The 25247-nt window shown below is 39.5% G+C and overlaps 1 protein-coding gene across 1 annotated transcript in view; it reads right to left on the bottom strand.

Annotated features, from left to right (window-relative positions):
* Positions 1-16980: 16980 nt before the first annotated feature.
* Positions 16981-25247, bottom strand: part of LOC133328949 (dentin sialophosphoprotein) — a 35201-nt gene continuing 26934 nt past the window's right edge. Inside the window, exon 2 of the mRNA XM_061537452.1 lies at positions 16981-19206. Within this exon, the coding sequence (XP_061393436.1) occupies positions 16989-19142 (2154 nt within the window). The 5' untranslated portion in view covers positions 19143-19206 and the 3' untranslated portion in view covers positions 16981-16988. The remainder of the gene's footprint in view (positions 19207-25247) is intronic.

Here is a 25247-nt window from a genome sequence, read left to right as displayed (position 1 = left end):
TGTTGTGGTTGTCGTAGATGCTGAGGTTATGTTTAGCGCTGCAATACTATTTGTCGAATCTTCCATGAGGGTACTGGATGCACAACTTGTAATACTACCAGACATTTGTGAATTGCCTGCACTCGTCTGGTACGTGGCTGTGGTTCCAGCCGAACTTGTGGTGGTGCATTGTTCCACGGCACTCATCTGATTCAACGAATCAATCGAAATATCTTTGACCATTGACTGAGCCATCTGCTGGTCGAGAGACGTTGAACTGGGACCGCTGCCGCCCATTGTTGTCGTCGTTGTTGTAATCACTCGCCTTGTCACCGTGGTATGTTCATGACCGTCCGCGTCTGTACTGGTCGTCGTTGTGGTGGTAGTTGTGGTCAAACCTTCTCCTATCGTTGCACCGAATTTGGACATCAAATCATCGATTTGCTGCATATCGGCAGATTCAATGCTTTCTTCTCGCGTCAACTGCGGCTTGTCCACTTCCAACGAATCAATGTCCGATCGTGTGGCATCCTTTGAAATGTCATAACTGTCATCGGCACTGCTAGATCCCATTTCAATGCTTTTGTTCATTTCTAGACTTTCGATGCTTCCCCTATCGGAATCACCTTTTAATTTCATGTCCAGGACTTGTTGTTGTGTCAAACGGGCGCCACTTTGACCTTGTTCGCATTCTTGAAGTTTCTGTTTGAGCAGCGCTTCTATGCCCGGGGAACTTTGCCCCGTTAAAACTTCTGTGTGCGTAACGGTTCGTGTGACTTTCGAAACGACGACGTTGCTGGATTCCACTCCTTGCTCCCGATCACTGCCATTCGATTTATTCGATTCGTCAGAACGAGAGAGCAACGCTGCTTCTTCCTTTGCCTTGATCTCAATTAAGTGGGCCTCGATACAAGCGTTCTCCAATCCTTCAAATTCCTTAAGGCTAGAAATGGAAATATCATCTCCTGGTGCAGTTCCGCTCGCGCTATGACGTACCAGATAGCGCCTTTGGAAACTGCCATTACTGGAATCGGTCGATCCTTGGTGTGTTCGATTACGATTTTCTAGGGAGATTGCTTGCTCCAGCGATTCAAATTCCTGAAGACTACTCATGGATATATCATCGTGTTCGCCACGACCATAATAACGGCGGGCAGCGAGTACGTCGTATTCTGGCGTACTTGAGAAGGAGTCCTTGAAGCTACTAATACGACTACTTCCTACTTCAAACTCGCCATCTTCCTCCTTGATGTCTTCCAAGACTCCGCCCGTTAACTCGTAGGGGTAACGTAGCTGGTTATCGGTCAACTGCATTTCAACCCATCGTTTATTTGTAGCTGCCATATCTGAGCCGGAATCACTCTCTTCCTGAACTTCACTTCCTGTACCTCCGCTACTGGCAGTAGGCGGACTTTCTTCAAATTCGAAATTCAGATCGTCGCGGAATATTTGGGAGCCCAACATGGGATCGGCTGGAGCCGATTTGATAATGATTTTTTCAACTTCTTCATCATGCTTGGGTTCGTATTTGGTGGGTTTAATGCGTATGCTCTTGCCGCCCAAATCATCTTCATTTGCCTCCTTGGCCACCTCCTCAATTATGACAAAATCATCGGAAATGTCTGGTTGATCCACCATTTCGAACGAATCCGGTGAATCGGGAGCCTTGTTTTCGTCATAATCCGAATCACCAATGTCGGCCTTCTGCAGCTCAGCTAGCTTTTGTTTGTACTGCTCTTGGACCAGTTTTTGGAAGTTTTCTTCCTTGAGGTCAGCACGAGGCTGCTCCTGATAGATAGGCTTGTCATCGGTTACTTTATGAAGTTCTTCCTGAGTCTTAACTTTGTACAGAATTTTTTCTTCGAATTTATCAGCCTGTTCTTCTTCTTCCTCCAAAATCGGAGATTTCTGTTGGACGTCCTCTGTAACTGTAATATCAGGGATATTGGAATAGTCTAACATGTTCTGCGATGGTCGGCGGTCTTCTATCATGGATGCTTCCGCCTCAAGCTCTTCGGTAGCCACGTCCTCAACAATTACCTCTGCCACAAGTTGAGAGGGAGTGAATGGACGCTTCTCTGTTTCGAAGCTATGATCCATTTCAGCTGCTGCTTGCTTCTTTTTCTTGTTATTTTTGCGGTCGGTTGGTGAGCGGAACTGACGTGCATATTCTGTCTCGTATGGATCTGTGTCAGACTCACTGCCCGATTCTTTGCCTTCACCCACAATTGCAGGAGTGTCCTTGTCCGGTATTGATTGGGACTCCTCTGATGATTCTACTTTACTCTCCGTACGCTTGTGGCCACGTTTAGCATGGCTAGCATCTGGTGGTGTTGTTGCACTGGATTCCTGAGGGGAATGGTCACCGCTACCATCCATTTCCATAACAAATGTCGTTTCGTCCGGCAACGAAGAACCTCCGAATCCCTCAATACCCGCCAACGACGAAGCGCCAAAAGAGCCAACGATGTCTTCAAAATTTTCGACGACAGTGTCAATGTTAGATGTGCTTGACATACTAACTGAGAGAATACTTCCTTCGTCCAAGCTGGATGCGTATTTTGACTCATCCACAGATTTTCTGGCATCGCCGTGATACAAAAGAATATCATCTGTGTCCTTAATGTCGTCGGATTTGCTGTCGTCCAGGGGGTAGGACAAACCCCATGTCTTCTCAGCTTCCTTTGGCTTAGACTGGTCCGTTGAGGTTGACCCGGTTTCACGTTGAATTTCCTTTACATGTTGTTCTTCTGCGGTGATGGTCGAATCGTCTGATTTGGGTTTGAATATCATTTCTTGGGATCTTTTCATCATTGACTGCTGCTGCATTGCGCTTTCTTGTACCGCATAACCAGTTGCTTCTAAATCTAAGCTCTCCTCGCTATCCTCCTCATCCAGCAAGTCGCGCAAATGTTCTATTTCGTCTGCTTCATCGGTTGATGACGCGACTAGTGTCTCCGTCAACTCAGAACTGTCCATGCTGATCAAATTAGCCGAGGTCTCCGAATGTGAATCAAAACTTCTCATACTTTCGTGAGAGCTAATTGTTTTTCCGGACAAACTGTCCAGTGTGCTGGCGGCACTCATATACTCGGTTGTCTCACGATATGTTGAAGAGCCTTCGGCCGCCGTTTTATACTCGGACGTACCTTGAGTGACTAAATTGTCCACATCGGACGACAAGGGTCGACTTTCGCTCTTCTCAAAGCTCTTGTAATAACTTTCGCTGGAGCTCGACTGTTCGACCTCGGGCACAGACCATCGATTTTGCGATGTATCAGCGCCCTCTGGTTTGACCCGATGTACGACATCGTCGAAGGGCTTCATTGTACGCTCCGAAGATATTTCTTCGAAAGACGTAACCGTATGTGCAATATGTTGCGAGGTTTCCGCTGGGCTTTCAATCACGTCAGCCTTTGCTAATTTCTCTTGAAAATAGTCTTCCATGGAGCTGAATTCCTCCACTGTTTCATTGGAAACGAAACCTAAAGATGCGTGTTCCTGTTTTGGAACTGTATCGTCGACATCGTCATCCGTTCCAGTTGATATGAAACCGAGTGAAGCACGGTCGTCTTTGTCGACATCGGATTTACCTTCCGCGTCATGGACTTGTGCATAGTGCATCATGGCAGCTGCTCTGTCCAGTGATTCGGGTATGCTGCTTTCAAATAGACCTTCAATTTCGTGTTGCTGCTGTGGCTCCCGCTGCATCTGTACACTCTCTGGTACTCCTATAAACGAGGAAATATCCTCCGTCTCCACCAGTTCCTCGATAATTTTATCTGGTACTCCTATAAACGAGGAAATATCCTCCGTCTCCACCAGTTCAATACTTTCCTCGATAATTTTATCGGATTTTAGACTTTCAGCTGCGACATCTACGACAGCTCCGCTAGAAATGGTTTGTGAAAATGATCGGAATTCGAACTCAGAAGGCGATTCCTTAATCGATTTGCCGTCTTTCAAAACAGATTTTAATTCATTTTTGGCAGCTTCTAAAGATTGTTGGACTTCGTCAAGGGTTTTGGCTACCAACTCCTCCGTAATGGATTCCTTCGTTAGAACCGATTGTGTCGGCTGTTGAGGCGAATGCTCGACTTTACTCTTTCCTGGTGGGGGAATTTCTTTTTCCGTCGTTTCCCACTCGCTTTTTTCCAATGACAAATCCAAATCTGTTGGCCTTTCGACGCTAACCTCCTCCGAACCGATGGACATATCACAAACTGTGTCATCTTCTTTGGGTTTGTGGACATCTTCAATGTTCGTCAAATCTGCCGACGGTATCTGTACCTTTTTGGAATCTACATCGATCGAATCGGAAGGTAATGCTGCCACATCAGCACTAGTACCTTCCGTTTCCTCTTTGGGGAGAACGTCTTCTTCCAACAAATCGTTTCTGGTCTCCGAGCTCTGGCGTCGTATCCTTGCGGCAGGTTCAGTGGTCTTAATCGTGACGTACTCTTTAAAAACGTCATTATCTTCTTCGGAGTCAACCGACATTTCCTTCATTAGTGAAATGTCTGTCGCGGCAATGGCTTGTTCTCCTATGGCTTGTGCACCGAAGGGATCTTCCTGGTCATCATCGACTGCACTGAGTTTGGTGGGTGTAGTTTTTATGATAATGTTCTGACTGGATTCTCCAATATAGAAGCTTGTCTTGCGATCACCACCACCGATGACACTGCCATCAATAGACAAGTCACTGGTCATATCATTGGATTCTGTGACCGGATCGTCAGATGTGGTGTTGGTGGTGGCTGAAGTGGTAATGATATTATCTAGGTTCTGTGACGCCGACGTATCATCCATGTGTGATGTCTCTTCGGTAAAGTCGAAGCTACGCAAACTGACGCTGTCAGTTTGTTGAGCGAGCTGAGATGTTTTCGGTTCATTGGCCGAATCATCCAAAACAGTTAGATTTTTATACGAATCAGAGGTTTTTATTTGAGAGCGAGGTTTGGGGACTGGTGCTGGGGATGTACTTGATTCCTGACTACTTTCAATGTCGATGGTCTCATCATGCTGTACTCCCACTGGCTGACTTTGTTCCTTTTCTGGCGATGATGCTTTTGCCAATCGAGGCTTCGGTTTGGGTACTTCACTAACCGTATCACTGGTATCAACGCTGCCAGACGATGTTATTGTCGCTGTCATTGGTATTTCTGTTGTGGCGGTTGTCGCATCGGCAGGTGGTGGTGGGACGGGGGTGATATCTGTCGATTGTGAAACCTCACCACCTGTTTCTATAAAAAATAATGATTGTGAGAACAAAAGAAAAGCATCGTAAAAAGTGTAGTAGTGATGTCGAAGTGAAACGAAAACAAAACAAACAACAAACAAAAAATAGAAGGACACAACAAAAACCACGAAGAAGAAGAAGATGAATATGATGATGGAATGAAGAGCTTATTGCAAAACACAAAAAAACGGATAGAGGAACATAGAAAGCTCATAATGTGATACAATAATAGGATGCATTAGAACAAATAACAACAACAACAATGTCGCAATATGCATAATTGAATTACGAACAAACCAAAAAAATAATGGAAGAAAAGAAGCCACACTGAATGAATGCAATCAAAAGTTATGTAGGTGTGTGCGCAATCATAGGCATTTGTCGATGGTGGTTTTGTAGGGGAGAATGCTGTATATGTGTGTGTGTGTCTGCCATACAATTATATTTTTAAATTCTGCCTAACGTCTACGAAGTCTTTTGACGCCATAAATAAAATATATAAGTTTTAGGTTTATATAACACGGTGTCCAATAATTCTGAATTATTAATAAAAATATTTAGGTTTTAAAATAGAATATCGCCGGCACTATCTGCGTTAATATTAATGTTATACATTGCAATATATTTGAAATGTCTTCTAATAGCAACAGTAGAGCATACTATATTCGGGAAATACGTACAGATTTGCCTATTTATGTAGAGCCGCAAATACAAGAAAGATCCAAATACAAATTGCCCCAGGACCAATTAGAATTATATATATAGGGGAGAGGGGGCACCTTTGAACACTTTTTGCTTTCAAGCCTTATAAATTTTTTTATTTTATAATTTTCGGTTTCGTATAAATTTTAACTAATAGGTACATATGTAACCTTTAAAATGAATATACATATGACATACTATAAGCTTGATAAATATATTTTGTTACTGTTTTAATGGAGGAAGTCAAAGGGTTGTCATTTTTGAACGACATGGTTTTTTACAGTGTTTATGTTTGAATATGTATGTATTTTATTCATACATATCAGAAATGCATTTATTCATTAAAAAATTTATAAAAAAAATTTTAAATTTAAAAAAATTAGATCAAAATTTATTGAAACATAAAATTACTTAAAAACAAAAATTAATATGGTGAAAAATACAGTTAATTTTGTAATCTTCTTAGTCCATTTGAAATTTTGAGAAATCGAAGCCTAAATTTAAAAACTCCGTTTTTTACTCGAGTTTAATGGGCATGTTCAAAGGTGCCCCACCCATAAATATATATGAAAGAAATTACATTAGTTATGTTTGAAATGATTGTTGGAATGCAAAAAATTTGTTTGACGAAAGAAAACTATCACAGAATTATTCCTGCGCCCTTACAACCAAATGAATAAAAGTTTACAATGACACTGCGAAAACATGGTCACCCATGTACATTTTGTCAACAACTCAAAAAGATAGCCAAAGTGGTTTACGCAGATAGAGAACAAGATTGCCACATACAAAAATGTAGTTATATATATCATCGAGCTGTCAGAGCAAATTTATTCAATAAAACCAATATTTCCGAATTATCTGGTGTCGAAGTGCGTTAACTCAAATTTTTGGTGGCAATTCTCGCCTCAGTAGAAAGGCAATATCCTGTTTAGTGCATTCGGTGTCACCAGTTTTCATAAATGTATGTTTCGGTATGACTGACTAATAAAGAAGCAATGAACTTCAACGGCAACATAGCGCTTTGTGCAAAAAAACATATCATCTAAAATAAAGGAATATTCTATACGTAAAACTTGTCCTGCAGTTTTTTCCTAGAATTGTATTTTATTGTATTATATGGTATTTTGCAATCAATACGACTCCAAATAATGTGTTGGTTGAGTGGGGAATACGTAAGATACACATACATACAAATCGTAATTAGGTATAGATATATATTATTGTATATGGACTCAATATGGAAGATAGATGCTAAAAACTGAATCTGCATTTCGGCGTACTGACAAATCTTATTTTTCCAATCGTTTATGATGATATGTGTCGTGCTGCTTGTGTTGGTTCGTGTTGAATGTTGGAATATGTATGAATATGTTTTGTACATAAAAAATGATTAGTAAATGAATCGATGAAAATAGGAATACCTGCTGCGATGTCTAGAATGTCATTGTCGGGGGTATTTTGACCAATATCAGCTAACGTATTGGTTGTGGGCGACAGACTGTCGTCCCAACTTAATTTAGAAAATTCGCCTTGCAAATTACTTATTTCATCGTCGGCCACAACAGATCCGAACTGTTCGTCGAATTTGTCCGCCTCAACATCTAAATCGTCAACTTTCGACGAGATCTTTTCAAATTTATGCTCAATTCGACGAGTTCTTGTCGCCGTTTTGTTTTGTTCATCCATAGTGTCGTTTTCTCTGTGTGATTCTTCTACATTTCTAATGAGGCAACTCACTACGAAATGGTGTAATATTTATTTTTTAATTTCGAAATTGGGAAATTGATGAAAAAACATAACAACAAATTAAAATAATGAATTTAATTTACGCTTTTTATTTTATGACCGCTCATTAACCTAACTGAACTAGTCATCTACTTATGTAAATCCGAACATTGATTTATTCCTTTAAAAAGTGATTGGTTCTTCTCCGGCGTTGGCATTCATTTTGAACAGTTGATTCAATTCGTATAAAATATTAACTCCCAACAGATTTTGGCAATTTTTTTTTAAATTTTATTGCAAATAATTAATAAACTTGTAATCGAAAGATTTTCAAATATTTAAATATATTATTTAAGAAATGTTGAATTTATACACATCGAAATAATATTCCAAAATATTGAGTACAAATGAAATGAAAACAAATAAACTCGAAGAACAGAGAAATTCTACAGATTTTATAACATACATATTTTACAATTATATCTCTAGAAATTTAGAATCTAAATCACACTAAACATAAAGTAAATACTCATTAAGATTGTCTGGCTACGGGAATCCTATTTGGACAGAAGAACAACGCCACGATTTTAGAATTAACAAGTAAAAACTTCGTTAAATTTGACCGAGCCGAATAGTTTACACCAAGAGGATGGCATTTAATGGGTTGGGGCCGTATGTAAAAACATGAATATTGTCACCAAGGTTAGAAAATATTGCGAAGCTTATGTCATATTTCCATATGGAAAATTTTATGGAAATTTATTTTTCATCCAACAAGAACCCGCAATGACAAACAAATGTGCTTCTATTAGAAAATATCGAAAATGGGACACTGCTGTTATAATGGGAGCCATACCAACACGCGGATTGAAATAGTCCATGTTCCATACCATACATCCTAGAATAGAAGCATGTTATGTGTAAAATTTAAAGTTTTATGTTAAACAATCCAATCTAAAATATACATATATACTTTATGGGGGCTCCAACAAATATTCTGAGGTATTACCAAGATAAAGACAAACTTGAATATACACTCCACCTTATTGAGGAGGAGGAGGAGGAGGAGGAGGAGAAGGGTCTGTATCGCTATGTCGAGGATATACTAGGACGTATATCCCATATTCAATAACTACCAAACACCTTAAGACTAGTATCAATGCATATGCAAAAATTTCAAACCTCTATATTAAATGTATACAGAAAGACATATGTTAATTCGACATAGATTTTATTCTGACTCCAAATAGAATATTCGAAGGTGTTGCAAACGAATCATAGGATGCTAAGTGACATTTTTCTGATTTCCAATTATCAAAACGCCTAAATGAAGAATTTAGTAGAATTTAGAAGAAAATAGTATTTCTGAATAAAGGACTATAAAGACAATACATCTTAAACTGTTATGTTCTCTAGGCCATTAGAGCAATAACCTTTGATTTTTAAAATATATTCTAAGGGGTTGGAAGAAAAAATTACAAATATAGTGTCCGAAATGATATTCATTTTGAAGCGATTTCAACAGTGTAATTTGCTCATAGTCTATTACACATATAGTCTCATGGGCATTTTTTCCTAATGTACACAAAATAAATTTCTGATATAGGCCAAAGAGCGAATAATAAACTATAAGCGAATTCCACACTATAGCAAATAATACGACCGAGTCATATTTCGAAAACGAATATAACTGTGAGCATTTAAAAAACAAATATATATTAATGAAAAAACATTACTAAATACATAAATATAAATATTATCAAATAAATTGCTTGTGAAAAAAATTATAAACCACTCTGATTTAAAAATTTTGAAACCACTCTGATAAAAAAAAAAAAATTAAAACCGTTCGTTGATTTTATCCAAATAGTTTATGTTTTGTATCGCGTGTTGAAATCTGTCAATAAATCCTAGCTACACATACGTAGTCTATATTGGAATCTGGTATTGATATCTTCTTCCTATCCAAATGTGAAAGCCTTTGATATACTACTATGGACAGAGGCGAAATTTGAAGCCAATTCTTCGAAAAAAAAATTGATTGTAATTTCAAAAATAGATTGTAATTTCAAAAGGAACCAAGGACTACACGTTACAAACTTTTTAAAATAATTCGTGACCGGGTCTTAAACATTACTCCCTAACCAAAAATTGACAAAAACCCAAGAATATACAAATTCATTAATTATTCATCAAATAATAGTTTTTGTCAAAAATTAATAAAAATACACGGATAATTGTTTTTGTTTATTTTTGCCAAAAACTAATTATCAACATGACAATTTCATTTCTATAACAACAATGTTATTTTTGTAAAATGTTGTAGCTGATGCATACACCTTATTAACCCTTTCAGTGTCAAAAATATTTGTCGGAATAAAAATCTAAAATTTTGTACTTAAAAACATGTGAAGGTACAGAGTTTAAAAAAACAATTCTTATTTTAACCCTCGGACAGTTTTGTCTGTCTTTCAGCAGAAACAAAGACATAGGATAATTTTTAACAAATAAACAAATTTATTTTTTCTAAAGCTTTTATGTATTATATGATTGACAAATCTGTGTATAATTGCATAATATCTATGTATATATTTTAAAGTGGTTATATATAGTGAATATGTTAATTAATTGATGCACATTGTTCTAAAGATATATCTATGCGTGTTACAACCTTCATAATATTAAACAATATTAATAATTTGGCAATTTTTGCCACTGAACACGTGTTGTGCGAAGTTTTCGAAGGAAGGCGTACATTCTCATTTAAATTTTGAAAGCTGAATGTTGCCAAAAGTATTAGGTTGGGGAAAAATTATTTGTAAATGGTGTTTATGGTTCCGATACTGTAACAGCCAATTATGTGCAATTTTGGTTTCGTAGATTCCGTTCAGGAATTTTTGATGTTAAAGATGCATTTCGTACGAAAATGTCGATAAAATCGCAGAAATGACCGAAATTGACCGGCATGTTAGCAGTCGTAACATCAACCAGTAGCTAAAAATCGACCATTGACCTCGCCAGAAACTTCGGGAGCTTGGTTGGGAAGTTTTAATGCATCCGCCATAAATGTCTTTAATGATAAAAAAAAAATTGGTATCTAGGGAGGATGGTAAAAATCGAATCGAAAAATAATGGATTTCTTTTTTCCCAACCATAAAAACCAAGCAGGTCAATATTAAGTGATGTTATGTGAAATCAACTTGAATAAATTAATCTGTATTTCATACGCACCCCTTTTTTAAAGTATATCTGTCCTAGAATCTGCAAGAAGGTAAAACTTTTTACTGCGATAACAATTTGTTTAAGATATTAGTAGAATTTTATAGTACAGGAAAAGACCAAATAACAGCTGCAAATACGCCAATTTATTTTTCGTTTTAAAATTTTTAATTTTCAAAAAAATGCATTATTTTCATTTGGAAATATTTTAATTTAATTTTTTTTAATTCAAACGACCTTATATTCTATTCCAGCCCGTAAACTCGTTCATACATTTTCCCATTTTTCACATTTTATAATAAAATTGCCTCTTCCTGCAGGAGTTCTATAATTTCAAAATGAATCACATTGTTCAAAATGAATGAATTTCGGTGCGTGATAAATAAAAAGATTTACCTTTTGTTTGGGGAGTCTGCACGGTTATTTTGGCACCACGTTTATCATCACCACTGCGGAATGGTGGTTCCTGTGGCCCAATTGAATGCTGTGCCTGTTGTTGGTCATCGGAAGAACTTAAATTATCATCAAACGATTTTCCCGACATGGATTCAATTGTTGGCGATTTTACAACGTCAACGCCGCCGACAATATCACATGTTATGGCATAATTTTCACTCTCCGAATTGTATTCCTGTCGATTGTTGCCTTCGCCGCCGGAAGCAGATGTTAAACCCAAAACGTTATTCACGTTTCCGCTTCCATTGTCATTTGCGTCACGAACAACATCACGCTCGCCGTCCTGTTGTTCGTTTACAATGTGTATACTCTCTTCCAGAACACGATCGACCAGAACTGTTGCCTCACGGCGAACAGTTTCCAATTGATTGGTTTGCGAAAATGCCACTAGCTTCGAATCTGTACCTATAACAGATCCATTGCGATCGTCTTCTTCATCTTCTTCGTCGTCATCATCATCGTCATAATCATTGTCCTCATCACCACCATTGCGCTTGTCACCATCGTCATGATCAACGACCTTGCTATCACTTGGATGTTTTTCATTGACTGTGTCATATGTTATAGTGCCTGAAAAATAATCGCACATTGTATTGGATTTTTATGGCGCGACAAAAACGTTTTCAAAAGTCGACAAAAAAACGCATTCGCTTGTCTTCTTCTCGGAACGCTCAAGTGTACGAGAACATGATGTGGGAAAAATGTTGTGCAATTTGAAATAAAACTGAATTATGGCAATAATTATTTGACACCAAATCCTCAGCTCGAACCATTTTTTGTAGACAGTATTTTGGCATTTGCTACAATCGCATATATCCACAAACACAATTCAAACTCGCCTCAAACATTACTTCAAGTCCGTCCATCCTAAAAGCAAATTTGCAATGTAGGCAAACAGTAAACCATTTGTAGTGGGCAGTATTTCGTAAAATGTTGTGTAAGACTACGATCTAAACTAGTTCAACCCTGCGCTCTACACATGAATATCAATACAGGATGGGTTCACAATCAAGTAAATTGCTTAAAAAATATCTGTTTGCCATTCACCATAAAAGGGGAACTTTAATTTTACTTTATATAGAGGGAGCTCAGTATCTCTAAAATAATTGAAATTGAAAGCAATTGTTAAGCAATAATAACATGAAACGTTCATATCCTATTAATCGTATAACACTGTGTACACAAAACCGTTATATGTGCATGGAATACATTCGGGACTCAAAGGGTTAAGGCATTGCCATTTATTAGTTTACTTAATGTGTTTCATGAGGCAAAAATAAGATGTTTTATCACAGCGAATTAGCACAAAATCCGATAGTTTCTACTACGAAACAATACATGTGTTCGTTTACTCAATATATTGCAGCAATTTTTACAAATTTCATTGGAGGTGGTTGTTTTCAGATTCTTAAAATTTAAATGCATTTATAAAATTCCGATATTCCAAACAATTTATATAACAATTCACATTACTTGACTACGTAATGTCCCATCTTTATGATTTTGTATCATTGAAGATTTCCAGCAAATAACATATATTTTTGGGATATTCGTTGCGATTTTTAGTGGAATTAGGTCGGTTACTTTTATTAGTAATTTTCGTTGAAAACGTAAACATACTCAAAAAATTATTGAGTCGTTTTTAGTGGAAAAGTAAACGAAACCACCTAATAACATTTCTCATGTTAGGCAACATGGTGTACTCAGTGAGGTAGCCGCAATGGCGAATTTCTACAACAAACAACTGTTGTTGTACATTCATATGTCAAAAAATATTTTGCAAGAACAAAGCGATTCATAAAATGTGTTTACACAAATTCATTTAGAAAATGCCTAATCAACATTGCCGAACAAGCTCTTCAAATTTATAATTCTGTTGTAATATGGTTTTAAATTGCAAAAACATTCTTGACATTCGTTTGTACCAACAGCTGGGCCGATGCGTTTACCTTATTAATTATGCCTTGTTAAGCAACAGTGCACGGCGAATTCATGTGACAAGTGTGCATTATATTTAATTATGCCTTGTTAAGCAACAGTGCACGGCGAATTCATGTGACAAGTGTGCATGTATTTCAACAGCTATCTGATAATCAGCTGCGCTTGATGGAGTACCTATGTGTGAACAAAGTGGAAAATACAAATACTCGAAAATAAAAATATTGTTTAATTATTTTGATCGAGTCAATTCATATTTCAATTGTTCACTTGTTTTGAAATTATGTTCGCAAATTTCGTTATTTCCCTTGATGATTTGATTTTTTGACGATCTTGAACAATTTGAATATTTGAGATACATAGGTCGATAAAGTGGTCTTTTGCATGCAAAATTTTAAATTAGCTACATAGAGTGAACAACGTCGTTCGTGAACCAAATAACTATAACAACTATGTATTGTGAAACCCAGTGAAATTTGTATTCCGGTTCAAAAAAGTGTAGGGTTGCTGTTTACTATAGAGCGTATCTATGTGCTACAGTAAATATTTATAGTATAGACAGACATGCCTCAATTTCTTTATGCAAATCTCAAATTCGGACGTGCATTAAACTCTTATAATTTTTTCTACTTTTTCAATTTCTAGACCGATAGTCTCCATCTTTGGACTTGAGCTGAGGTTGCTTTCAAATATTATAATGTGCAAATTTTGAGTTAAGTCAGATAGTCCGTTCTTGTGATCCACTACAGTCCGATAATTTCCATCTTCGTATTTGGTCGAAGTCTGGGAAAAGTCTTACACATTCATAGGAATGTTATTCAGAAGACGAAAGTACGTTTTAGTCCAAAAATAGAAAGATCGTGAAACAATTCAATTGGTCTTAGAAAAAATTCATTCAATAATTTATTATATTCGATCCAATATTATTGTCTGCCCTATTTGCAAGTGTCAAATGTGTTTGGTTTGACTGTGATTGAAATAAATTCTACAGGACGCACTGGTGGAGCTATATTGGTATCAAATATGGTGAATATTAAGATGACTGGTGGTGGATGAATTGATGTGATCATGACAATGGAACTGTAAACTGTGTCGCTATATAATTGTGATTGCAATATACATATACTATATGTGTATATATATAGGTATATAAGCGTATATTAGTGTGCATTACAAATAGATAAATAAATAAGTTTAAAAACAAATTTAGAATACTAAATTATGTAAGCAATTGAAACAAATCAAAAATTACACCAGGTGCAGCACCTTGCTGTCTCAAAAAATTCCATTCCGGGGTATAAAGTAATAATATTGTAGATGGGTTAGTAACGTACGGCACCCATATATGGGATCTTGATACAGAGTCGATAAGCAATTTATAATAACAAGGCAGAACGGAATAGAATCGCACAATTTTGAAATATTCCAAAGAGTCACAATGGATTATAGTAGAATTTCGATATAGCACTTTATATATTATCAGTCCTCATCGTTAAATTGAAAATATCGTTATACCGAATGACATTTTTTTCTTACTGATCAAAGCGATATTGTAATTCATTTATAAATATTTATTATTATTAGTATTTCATTGGGAAAACAAAAATTTAATGAATACAAAAGATTTAAAAAGGGCAATCGTTTTTACGAAGGTTTTAAAGTAAGAAGTAGTTTGCTTATGTGGAACATAAGGTGAGAGTGTACTGCTTCTTCTTGAAGTAGTCTGAAAACTATCGATTTCGACAGATAGTTCTGATTGCACCATTTTATACGCGCTTCGAAAGGTTCTATGACATCCGATTGCAGGTTAATATTTTTTTGCCAAAGATAATTTTTTTTTTAAAAAATTGAAAAACATCCAGCCTTTCTTACGCTACAAGTCTGGACAGAAGACTATTTTTATAAATTGGAAATTTTGGGCGTCTACAATTACGAGTGGTCTTATTTTCATATTTTCGCTAGCATTGCAGCACTCTTTTCCCAGCGTAAACGTAATTTTTTTTAACAGTCTTTAAAATAGTAGAGTTTTTTTGACTTTCCGAATTCGCCTTCCCAACAATCTTTCATAAAGGCATTTTAATGTTTAATGAACTACGATAAAACAGGGAATTTCAAGCAAATTTAGTTTGAATACTATAAACAATCAAAAAAGCTGGAATTTTCTTTGCGTTTTTCGCCAAACTAAGAGCAATGGAAGAAATAACTGTTTGTTTTTATGTGAGATCGTTAAATTGAGTACAACTTTTGAGTTCCACCGTTATATAAGGTACCAGAAGAAGAGGTCCGTCGGGTCCCACCTCCTGACTTGATCTAGGCTTGGTAAAGATAATAGGTTGTGCAAGGTTTGGTTCAAATCGGACATTCTATTCGCCTATTATTAGATTTATAAATATTGAAAATTTTGACCGTATGTAGGTTAGGTATTGGTCCCAACTTCTGACTTGATCTAGGTTTGTTAAATATAATTGCTTGTCCAAATTTTAGTTGAAATCTGATAGTATGAAAGAAAATTAATTTTAAATTTTGACTATTTTGTGTGGAAGGTACCAGAAGGAGTGGATGAAATCGGTTACTCACTTCGAGAGTTATCGTGCGCACCAGCCGGTCCGACAGACGCTTGGACATGGACTTGCCGAAGGTGCCCCAATCCCCTATTCTCATTACACAGCCAAGTGGTGGTCACATTGTGTGATGACACATTTTACATATACTTTTATTTTAAAAATTCTGCAGGGGATTTCAGAGTATCTACAAGCGGACGGCGTCTTTATATGAGGCCTATTGCAAAACGTGAACCTGTACTAAACATTGGGAACCGTATGAGTCGGGATCAATATTAGTCCTTGTAATTGTTCGTGTTCGTGTTTTTTTTTTTTTTTTTTGTCAAGTAAAAGCAACGGCAGATTGAATATCATGATCATTTATTTGATTTGTGCATAACCTTAAAAATACCTTCTGATACAACAAAATGTGAAAAAGAAAGATATGACAGAAAGGCAACACAGGAAAAAAGAAACGAATTAAAATACAAAAATAAAAACACCAACTAACGACGACATGATATCTGAGGTGTGAATGAAAATGAGTGTGGCGTTTACATACCTTGCCTTGTCACCGATTCAATCGTTACTGTCTGAACTTCGGGTATGATTTCTTGCAGAGTCTCTGTAAAAAGGAAATTCCGGAAAATATAAGAAATTAATACAGCCCTCGTTAGACGCCAAGAATAACAAGTCAAAGACTATTATACACATAAACCAACCAAGGAAATAACAATTCACATTTAAAACTGAACAAAAAAAAAATACAAAAATGGCCCAAAGACTTTTGTGTGTGTGTTTTCACCTCACCTAAAGAAAAAATGTGTGGGGTTAGTAAATTGGTTATAGGTGTTAGTAAGACATATGGACGTTGAGTTAGTAAGGCATGTTAGTACGGAGAGCATAATATTACACTGTGTGGCCTGGAAAAGTTCCGAGCGACAGACTGGCGCAGATGATTTGTGAATAAATTTATGGTGGAATCTAATGGTGGAGGGGTAGAAAAAAATTGAAACAAAATAAGTTCTGCTTTTAATTCTTGCTTACTTACAAATCTATTTTCTTTTCTATCTTTTTGGTTGATGTGTGTATGTCTGATTGTTTTATTATTATTTTTTTTCTCGTTGAGTTCATGATGTATTTTTTTCTTTGAAAGTAGTTCGAATCGCGTTTAAATAGCTGCTCATCTATTTGCTACCCCTAGCGGCGGATTCATCCGATTCCACATACTCAACATCAGTATGGGCCTCACGCAGCATACCCTTGATATGTATCTTCTCGGCGTCAACATTAAAACTGCTCTGACATTTCTCGTGCACGGTGGTCGTACAGCCGGCATTAAGCAACTCGTGCAACTCATTCGGGAGGTCGGTTGATGGTGGCTCACTTGGGATATAGTCCTCAGCATCAGAGGGTAGTTGGACATCTTCGACATCAGTATGCTGCTGCTGGTGATGACCGTTGTTGTGGTGAGTTTTCGAAGCCACTGATGACTTCTTATTTGGCCGAACATTTTCTGATGAGCAGCATGCTTCGGAAGCAATAACAACGTTTGAACTACTGGTGTCGTAATCTTTGAGATTTGTTGTCATTCGGTCGATTTGTGGCAACTCCTGTTCAGAAGCAGACGATATATCATCGGCTGTAAGATCTTCTATATCGGTAGCCTTATCTATCTGTACCGGAGGCAAATTTATGCTTGGGTTTGCCTTTGGCGTGCATTTTAAGCCCTGCGGAAGCTCCCACTCCGATAAATCCATATCTTCTGTATCAGTTTTGGCTTCATCTCCGGCTTTCGGAACATCTAAAAACTTTGATTTATTTTTGCTCATGGTGCGAGTTTTTAGTTTCTTTCGGCGAACATTCGTGCCGTCCATGTAGAATTCCTCCACGTCTGTCACCGATTCAGTGTTTGATTGAATTTCCAGCCTCTTACTGATGTGTGCCTTCAGCTGTTCATTGGCAATCGTTATGTCGGATTCAATAAGGCCACTGGGAGATGGCATGGAGGGTTCGCCCGACGAAACTTCATTTGGATCGTCCTCATCGGCACAGGAATATTCTTCAGAGTCCGTAGCACATTCCTCTCTAACATAAGTACCCATGCCGAATTGATACTCTTCGTCCATAGGCATAACACTGGTAATTGTGTCGCCAAATTTGTCTTCTTGCAACAACACTACTTCCCGTTGCGGCTGGGGCAATACTTTGACATCGACGGTGTGACCTTTCGCTTCGGGTGCCAATAAATCTGCATAAGAGTTTTCGTCGCAGGATATGTCTTCACAATCCGTGTGACAATCTCCCAGATCACCGGGTGCCAAAATTACTGCCTGTGGAATTGGCTTCTCGTCATCATCGTAGCTGTCATCATCATCGTCGTCTAAACGTTCGATGTCAGTTAGAACCTCCTCCTTTCGTTCTTCGACTGCCAGGAATTTACAATTAGAAGTTGACGAACATGCCGGTTTCATGGCGGGCCTAGTCACCGAGGCCAATGGCGGCAAAAATGTCACATCTAGCGGCGGTATAGACACATTTCCGTCGTCTGAATGACTGTCGTCATCATCTCTAGAATCTGAATCGGAAAAAGCAATTTGACAGACTTCTTCGTCACCCGAAATTTCCAAGACCTCATCTTCAGATAACACTTGTTTTAATGGGGCTCTAGCACCAGCCATATCCAACGCCAAGTCGCTTATATTACTCGCGATGGATACGTCGTCATGCTCATCCGACACATAACTTACATTCGGTGTTCCAGTCGCGTCGGCTATATTGACTCGTCCTGGTTCAACCAATGCTTCGTCCAAATCGAAACACACAGATTTCTCACATTCGTTTTCAATTTCCGAATCCGTGTGGTAATCTTCGCAATCTGTTAAGTAGTCATTGCCTTGTGTCAGATTCTGCGCATGCAGAAAATTTCCAGATCGTCGCTCTACCCTCTCGATGGCTTCATTATCGACTGATTGCAATGCCTGTACATCGTTGTTGAGGAACTCTTCCAGGGATAGCTTCAGCTCTGGAAAACTGGGTTCCTTATCACAACCATCGCCTTCCATGTCAGAGTCGGACGCATCGTAGTCCTCCACATCGGTTAGTTCATGCGAAGTACCTTCTTCTGGAGCAGCCAAGTGATTCTTCGACGAACTTTTTGTCGGTGCTTTGACACTGTCGGCCTGACTGTCGAAATCCTCGACGTCGGTTGATTCGCCCCACTTTCTCGAATAGTTCATGTCATTGTCATGCGAATTTGATGTATCCGAATCAGAGTCCGATGATGATGAGGAATGGTGTAGATGAGGAGTAACCGATATTGTTGGCACATTCGTGGACATTGCAAGGCTTTTGGTGGCTAGGAATTTTAAAGCTTCTGATTTCTTGCGTGTGGAGTGTGGGTTTCTGAATGCGGTTCGAAAAGAGACGTAATCAAAATGTTACTATTTTACATTTTGTTTACTTAATAACAAATTGGCTTCATCGTTGAAGCCATGTCACTAGTCTGATAACGCTGTGCTTCTGTGGAATGGTTGGCGCCCCTTCCACACAATCACAGTCCACCAGATAAAGCGTGCTGGGTGCTTGGCAATAATCAAAGAATCTCCCTTTGGGAAGTGTGTGTATGTTGGAGTGGCTCTATGTATGAAACTCTCTCTATCTCTTACGTTCAACTACCCAAATATTGTTACATCCCAGGCATACATACTTACCTATCAACTACCTAACTACCTACCTTTGGAAGAACAGAACACAATTATAAATTGCATAGTTTACCTTTTGAGGCGTCGTCATCTACTGTAGATGGTGGCAGAGGACTGCCCGAGGCCGACGTTAACATATCAACAGCTTCGAATTGCCGTTGTAGTGTGGGGTCTAAGGCAAAGCCACCTGCTTGCTGTCGGCGTAGAGTTTCCTCGATCAACGCGAATGGACTTCGCGTTGGCTTCGGTGACCCAGGACTGGCCATACACAAACGGTCTTGATCTGAGGTGAATACGGGCAGAGCAACAGAGTCTGACAAACTGGAATCGGTGGTGTCAATGAAGCTGACATCGTGCTCATAGACGCAGCGCTGCTCAACAGACTGCGGCCGCATCATACTAATGTAGTCAACGTCGGGTTGGCGGTAAATTACCTCAAAGGGTTTGTCAGGCCCGCAAGTTTTAGTAAAGACTTCGCTAGTTATCACCTTACGGCTTCCGGCGGAGGAACTGGAACTTTTGGTGCTCTCGTTTGAGCGAATCGACCGTGCATTGTTCTCCGATTCATTATCGTCGTTTAGCACTACCGTACTCACCAAGGTGCTTGCAATAGGCTCTCGGTGGAGTCTAACTGTGGATACTCTGGTCGAAGTTACGTGGACATTTTGCTTCTTCTCGGCCAGTCTTGTGTTTAGTAGTTCTTTTTCGTTCTTATTTGTAATTTGATTATCCCTTTTCGCCGTCGAGGTTGCGGAGCTGGAAGAGGTTGATTTTCTACTTTGGATTGTTCTGGAAGTGGACGTCGTTGACACGCTGCTGGACGTGGTATTTGTACTGGATTGATTGATTGTATTTTTTAACTTCTTTTGAACTTTTACATCAACAGTCTTCTCTTTCGTATCGGTAGAACTCGACGTGGAACGTTTTCCCGATTGTCCGCCGATTGGTTTGGCTTTGGTTGATTTCGTGGTCTTACTCGTTTCATCTGGACGGTTGGACTTCAAAGCCGACATTCTCACTGGGACTTTGGTAGTAGCACTTTTTGTCTGTTTTACGGGTGTCGCGCTTTGGACTGCGACCTTCTTTCGATTGCTATCTTCAATGTCTTTAGTTTTCGGTTTTAGCAGCGTTTTCTTTTCAATGCTTGATTTATCCTGAGATATTTGTCTTACATAGGACACAGTTGTCGTTGAAGCTACCGTAGACCTGGTCAACCGATCTACTTTCTGGGTAGCTTTAACCAGCTTGTCTTTTGTTTGCGGAGAGGAATTCTGTGTTCTGGTTGTGCTAGTTAGTCGTTTTTTGTTATCAGTAGTCTTGGATTTGCCTTCTTTGGCCTTGGATGCTGTACTCAGAATGGACTCTTTGCTAGAGCTGTACTTATTGGATTGAAAATTCAGTCTTTCAGAACGCATTTTTATGGGTGTAGGAACCTTAGTGTTGTTCGTGCTTTTGGTGGATTTTGAAATTGACTTGTCGTCCAAACTAACGTTGCTATCAGTGCGACCTAAGCTGCCATATCGGCGACTATGAGCGATTGTGGGCTGCATGTAATGGTGCGTAGCTCCGGTTTGTGTTGGCGTCCTTAGTCGTCTTCTTTGAGAATCGTCGATGGGCGTGGAACTTCTGGAGCTCGGTGCCTCCTTCGCCTTTTTCACTCGAGGTGGTGTCGCCTGAGCTTTCCGTGTGTATGCATATACGCTAGTTACGCCAGAATAATTAGCTTTCGGGTGATTCGGTGGTGGACTGAACGATCGTAATGTTTGGTTCTGAGGAACTCTTGTAATATCTGTTCTAATTCGTGGCCTTGGTGTGGTGCTACGACTTTGGGATTCACTAGTTTCGAGAAAGGTTTGCTTGGGCAAAGGGCTCAGTGTTCTCTCTAAGCGAATTTGATTATTTAATGCTGAAATGTTTGTGGAATCGGTAATAACCCTTTCATATTTTCGAGTTGTCGGACTATCACTTTCCCTAGCTGATTTTGATTTTGTTTCTTGGAATAACTTTTCCTTAACTACTTTTGTACTCTTCTGTTTGGGTTTTTGGGTTACCCTACGCTTAGGAGTGCTCGAAACGATATCCTTTTTAACACCATTGGACGTAGCTATTTTTAAGTCGACGGATTTCATAGAGGAATTTGGGGGTGGTAAAAATTTCCTAGTCTTAGATATTCTAGCGTTCGGTGATGCCGAATCGGTATTTTCCTTTAAATCAACAAAATACGCAACTGCACGTATTTTGCTATCCTGCTTTTCATCAACACCCTGAATTTTATCACACACTTCGACAGGTACCGAATGGACAGAATTATCATCCATATTCTCCTTAGCCTCTGGTACCTTACTGTCATCATCTTCAACCGATTCATCATCAGAATATGGAGTCATACCACCCTTTCCTAAATCATTTGGGTGGTGTGGTTTAGAAGTCAAAGGATAAATAGGGTGTAATGGAACCGAAGGAGCAGACTTGTCGTCAGTTGGTTTCACAGGCACCGAAGAACCAGATTTATCTTCTTTAGCCTGTGGTACCTTACAGTCATCGTCTTCATCCGATTCACCATCAGAATCTGGAGTCACAACGTCCTTTCCTAAATCTGCTGGTGGTTGTTGGTTATAAGTCAATGTATCAACAGGTTGCAATGGTACCGATGGGACAGACTTGTCGCCAGTTGGTTTTACAGACACCGAAGGAACCGATTTATCCTCCTTAGCTTGTGGTACCTTACTGTCGTCTTCATCCGATTTGACATCAGAATATGGACTCATAACGCCCTTTCCTAAATCTACTGGTGGTTGTGGTTTAGAAGTCAAAGGATCAGTAGGGTGTAATGGCACCGAAGGGGCAAACTTGTCGTCAACTGGTTTTACAGGCACCGAAAGACCCGATTTATCCTCCTTAGCCTTACTATCGCCATCCCCTTCCGAATCATCATCAGAATATGGAGTCACACCGCCCTTTCCTAAATCTACTGGGTGTTGTGGTTTAGAAGTCAAAGGATCAATAGGGTGTAATGGAACCGAAGGGACAGATTTGTCGTCAACTGGTTCTACAGGCACCGAAGGAAGATATTTATCCTCTTCGTCGGATTCATCATCAGAATATGGAGTCATACCGCCCTTTCCAAAATCTACTGGTGGCTGTTGTTTTGAAGTTAATGGATCAGTAGGTTGCAATGGCACCGAATGGGCAGTCTTGTCGTCAGTTGGTCTCACAGGCACCGAAAGAACAGATTTATCCTCCTTAGGCTGTGGTACCATACTGTCGTCATCCTCATCTGAATCATTTTCAGAATATGGAGTCATACCACCCTTTCCCAAATCTACTAGGTGTTGTGGTTTAGAAGTCAAAGGATTAATAGGTTGTAATTGTACCGAAGGGGCAGTCTTGTCGTCAGTTGGTTTCACAGTCACCGAAGGAACAGATTTATCCTCTCCGGCCGATTCGTCATCAGAATATAGAGTCATACCACCCTTTCCTAAATCTACTGTTGGTTGTGGTTTAGATGTCAATGGATCAGTAGGTTGCAATGGTACCGAACGGACAGACTTGTCGTCAACTGGTTTTACAGGCACCGAAGGAACAGATTTATCCTCCTTAGCCTGTGTTACCTTACTGTTGTCATCCTCATCCGAATCATCATCAGAATATGGAGTCATACCGCCCTTTCCAAAATCTACTTGTGGTTGTTGTTTAGAAGTCAAAGGATCAATAGGTTGCAATGGCACCGAAAGGGCAGACTTGTCGTCAACTGGTTTTACAGGCACCGAAGGGACCGATTTATCCTCCTTAGCCTGTGGTACCTTACTGTCGTCGTCCTGGTCCGAATCATAATCAGAATATGGGGTCATACCGCCCTTTCTTAAATCTACTAGTTGTGGTTTAGATGTCAATGGATCAGTAGGTTGCAATGGTACCGAAGGGGCAGACTTGTCGTCAACTGGTTTTACAGGCACCGAAGGAACCGATTTATCCTCCTTAACCAGCGGTACCTTACTGTCGTCATCCCCTTCTGAATCATCATCAGAATATGGAGTCACCCCGCCCTTTCCTAAATCTACTGGGTGTTGTGGTTTAGAAGTCAAAGGATCAACAGGGTGTAATGGAACCGAAGAGGCAGATTTGTCGTCAACTGGTTTTACAGGCACCGGAGGAACAGATTTATCCTCCTTAGCCTGTGGTAGCTTACTGTCGTCGTGCTCATCCGAGTCATCATCAGAATATGGGGTCATACCGCCCTTTCCTAAATCTACAGGTGGTTGTGGTTTAGATGTCAATGGATCAGTAGGTTGCAATGGTATCGAAAGGGCTGACTTGTCGTCAACTGGTTTTACAGGCATCGAAGGAACAGATTTATCCTCTTTGTCCGATTCATCATCAGAATATGGAGTCATGCCGCCAGTTCCAAAATCTACTGGTGATTCTTGTTTAGAAGTCAAAGGATCAATAGGTTGTAATGGTACCGAAGGGGCAGACTTGTCTTCAACTGGTTTTACAGGCACCGAAGGAACCGATTGATCCTCCTTAGCCTGTGGTACCTTACTGTCGTCATCCCCTTCCGAATCATCATCAGAATATGGAGTCATACCGCCCTTTCCTAAATCTACTGGAGGTTGTGGTTTAGATGTCAATGGAGCAGTAGGTTGCAATGGTACCGAAGGGGCAGACTTGTCGTCAGTTGGTTTCACAGGCACCGAAGGAACCGATTCGTCATCGCAATATGGAGGCATACCGCCCTTCCTTAAATCTACTGGTGATACTTGTTTAGAAGTCAAAGGATCAAGACGTTGTAATGGTACCGAAGGGGCAGACTTGTCGTCAACTGGTTTTACAGGCACCGAAGGAACAGATTTATCCTCCTTAGCCTGTGGTACCTTACTGTCGTCATCCTCATCCGAAACATCTTTGAAATATGGAGTCATACCACCCTTTCCAAAATCTACTTGTGGTTGTTGTTTAGAAGTCAAAGTATCAATAGGTTCCAATGGCACCGAAGGGGCAGACTTGTCGTCAACTGGTTTTACAGGCACCGAAGGGACCGATTTATCCTCCTTAGCCTCTGGCACCTTACTGTCGTCATCCTCATCCGAACCATCATCAGAATATGGGGTCATATAGCCCTTTCCTAAATCTACTGGTGGTTGTGGTTTAGATGTCAATGGAGCAGTAGGTTGCAATGGTACCGAATGGGCAGACTTGTCGTCAACTGGTTTTACAGGCACCGAAGGAACCGATTGATCCTCCTTAGCCTGTGGTACCTTACTGTCGTCGTCCTTATCCGAATCATAATCAGAATATGGTGTCATACCGCCCTTTCCTAAATCTACTGGTGGCTGTTGTTTAGAAGCTAAGGGAGCAGTAGGTTGCAATGGCACCGAAGGGCCAGTCTTGTCGTCAGTTGGTCTCACAGGCACCGAAGGAACAGATTTATCCTCCTTAGCCTGTGGTACCTTACTGTCGTCATCCTCATCCGAATCAACATCGGAATATGGAGACATGCCGCCCTTTCCCAAATCTACTGGGTGTTGTGGTTTAGAAGTCAAATGATCAATGGGGTGTAATGGAACCGAAGGGGCAGACTTGTCGTCAGATGTTTTCACAGGCAACGAAGGAACAGATTTATCCTCCTTAGCCTGTGGTACCTTACTGTCGTCATTCTCATCCGAATCATCTTCAGAATATGGTGTCATACCACCCTTTCCCAAATCTACTGGGTGTTGTGGTTTAGAAGTCAAAGGATCA

Source organism: Musca vetustissima, unplaced genomic scaffold (assembly GCF_032173495.1).
Source record: "Musca vetustissima isolate MV318-11 ecotype Yass unplaced genomic scaffold, APGP_CSIRO_Mvet_v1 utg8951, whole genome shotgun sequence".
Taxonomy (NCBI): Eukaryota; Metazoa; Arthropoda; class Insecta; order Diptera; family Muscidae; genus Musca; species Musca vetustissima.
The sequence above is the reverse complement of the archived record's forward strand: the minus strand, read 5'-3'. Positions and strand labels throughout refer to the sequence as shown.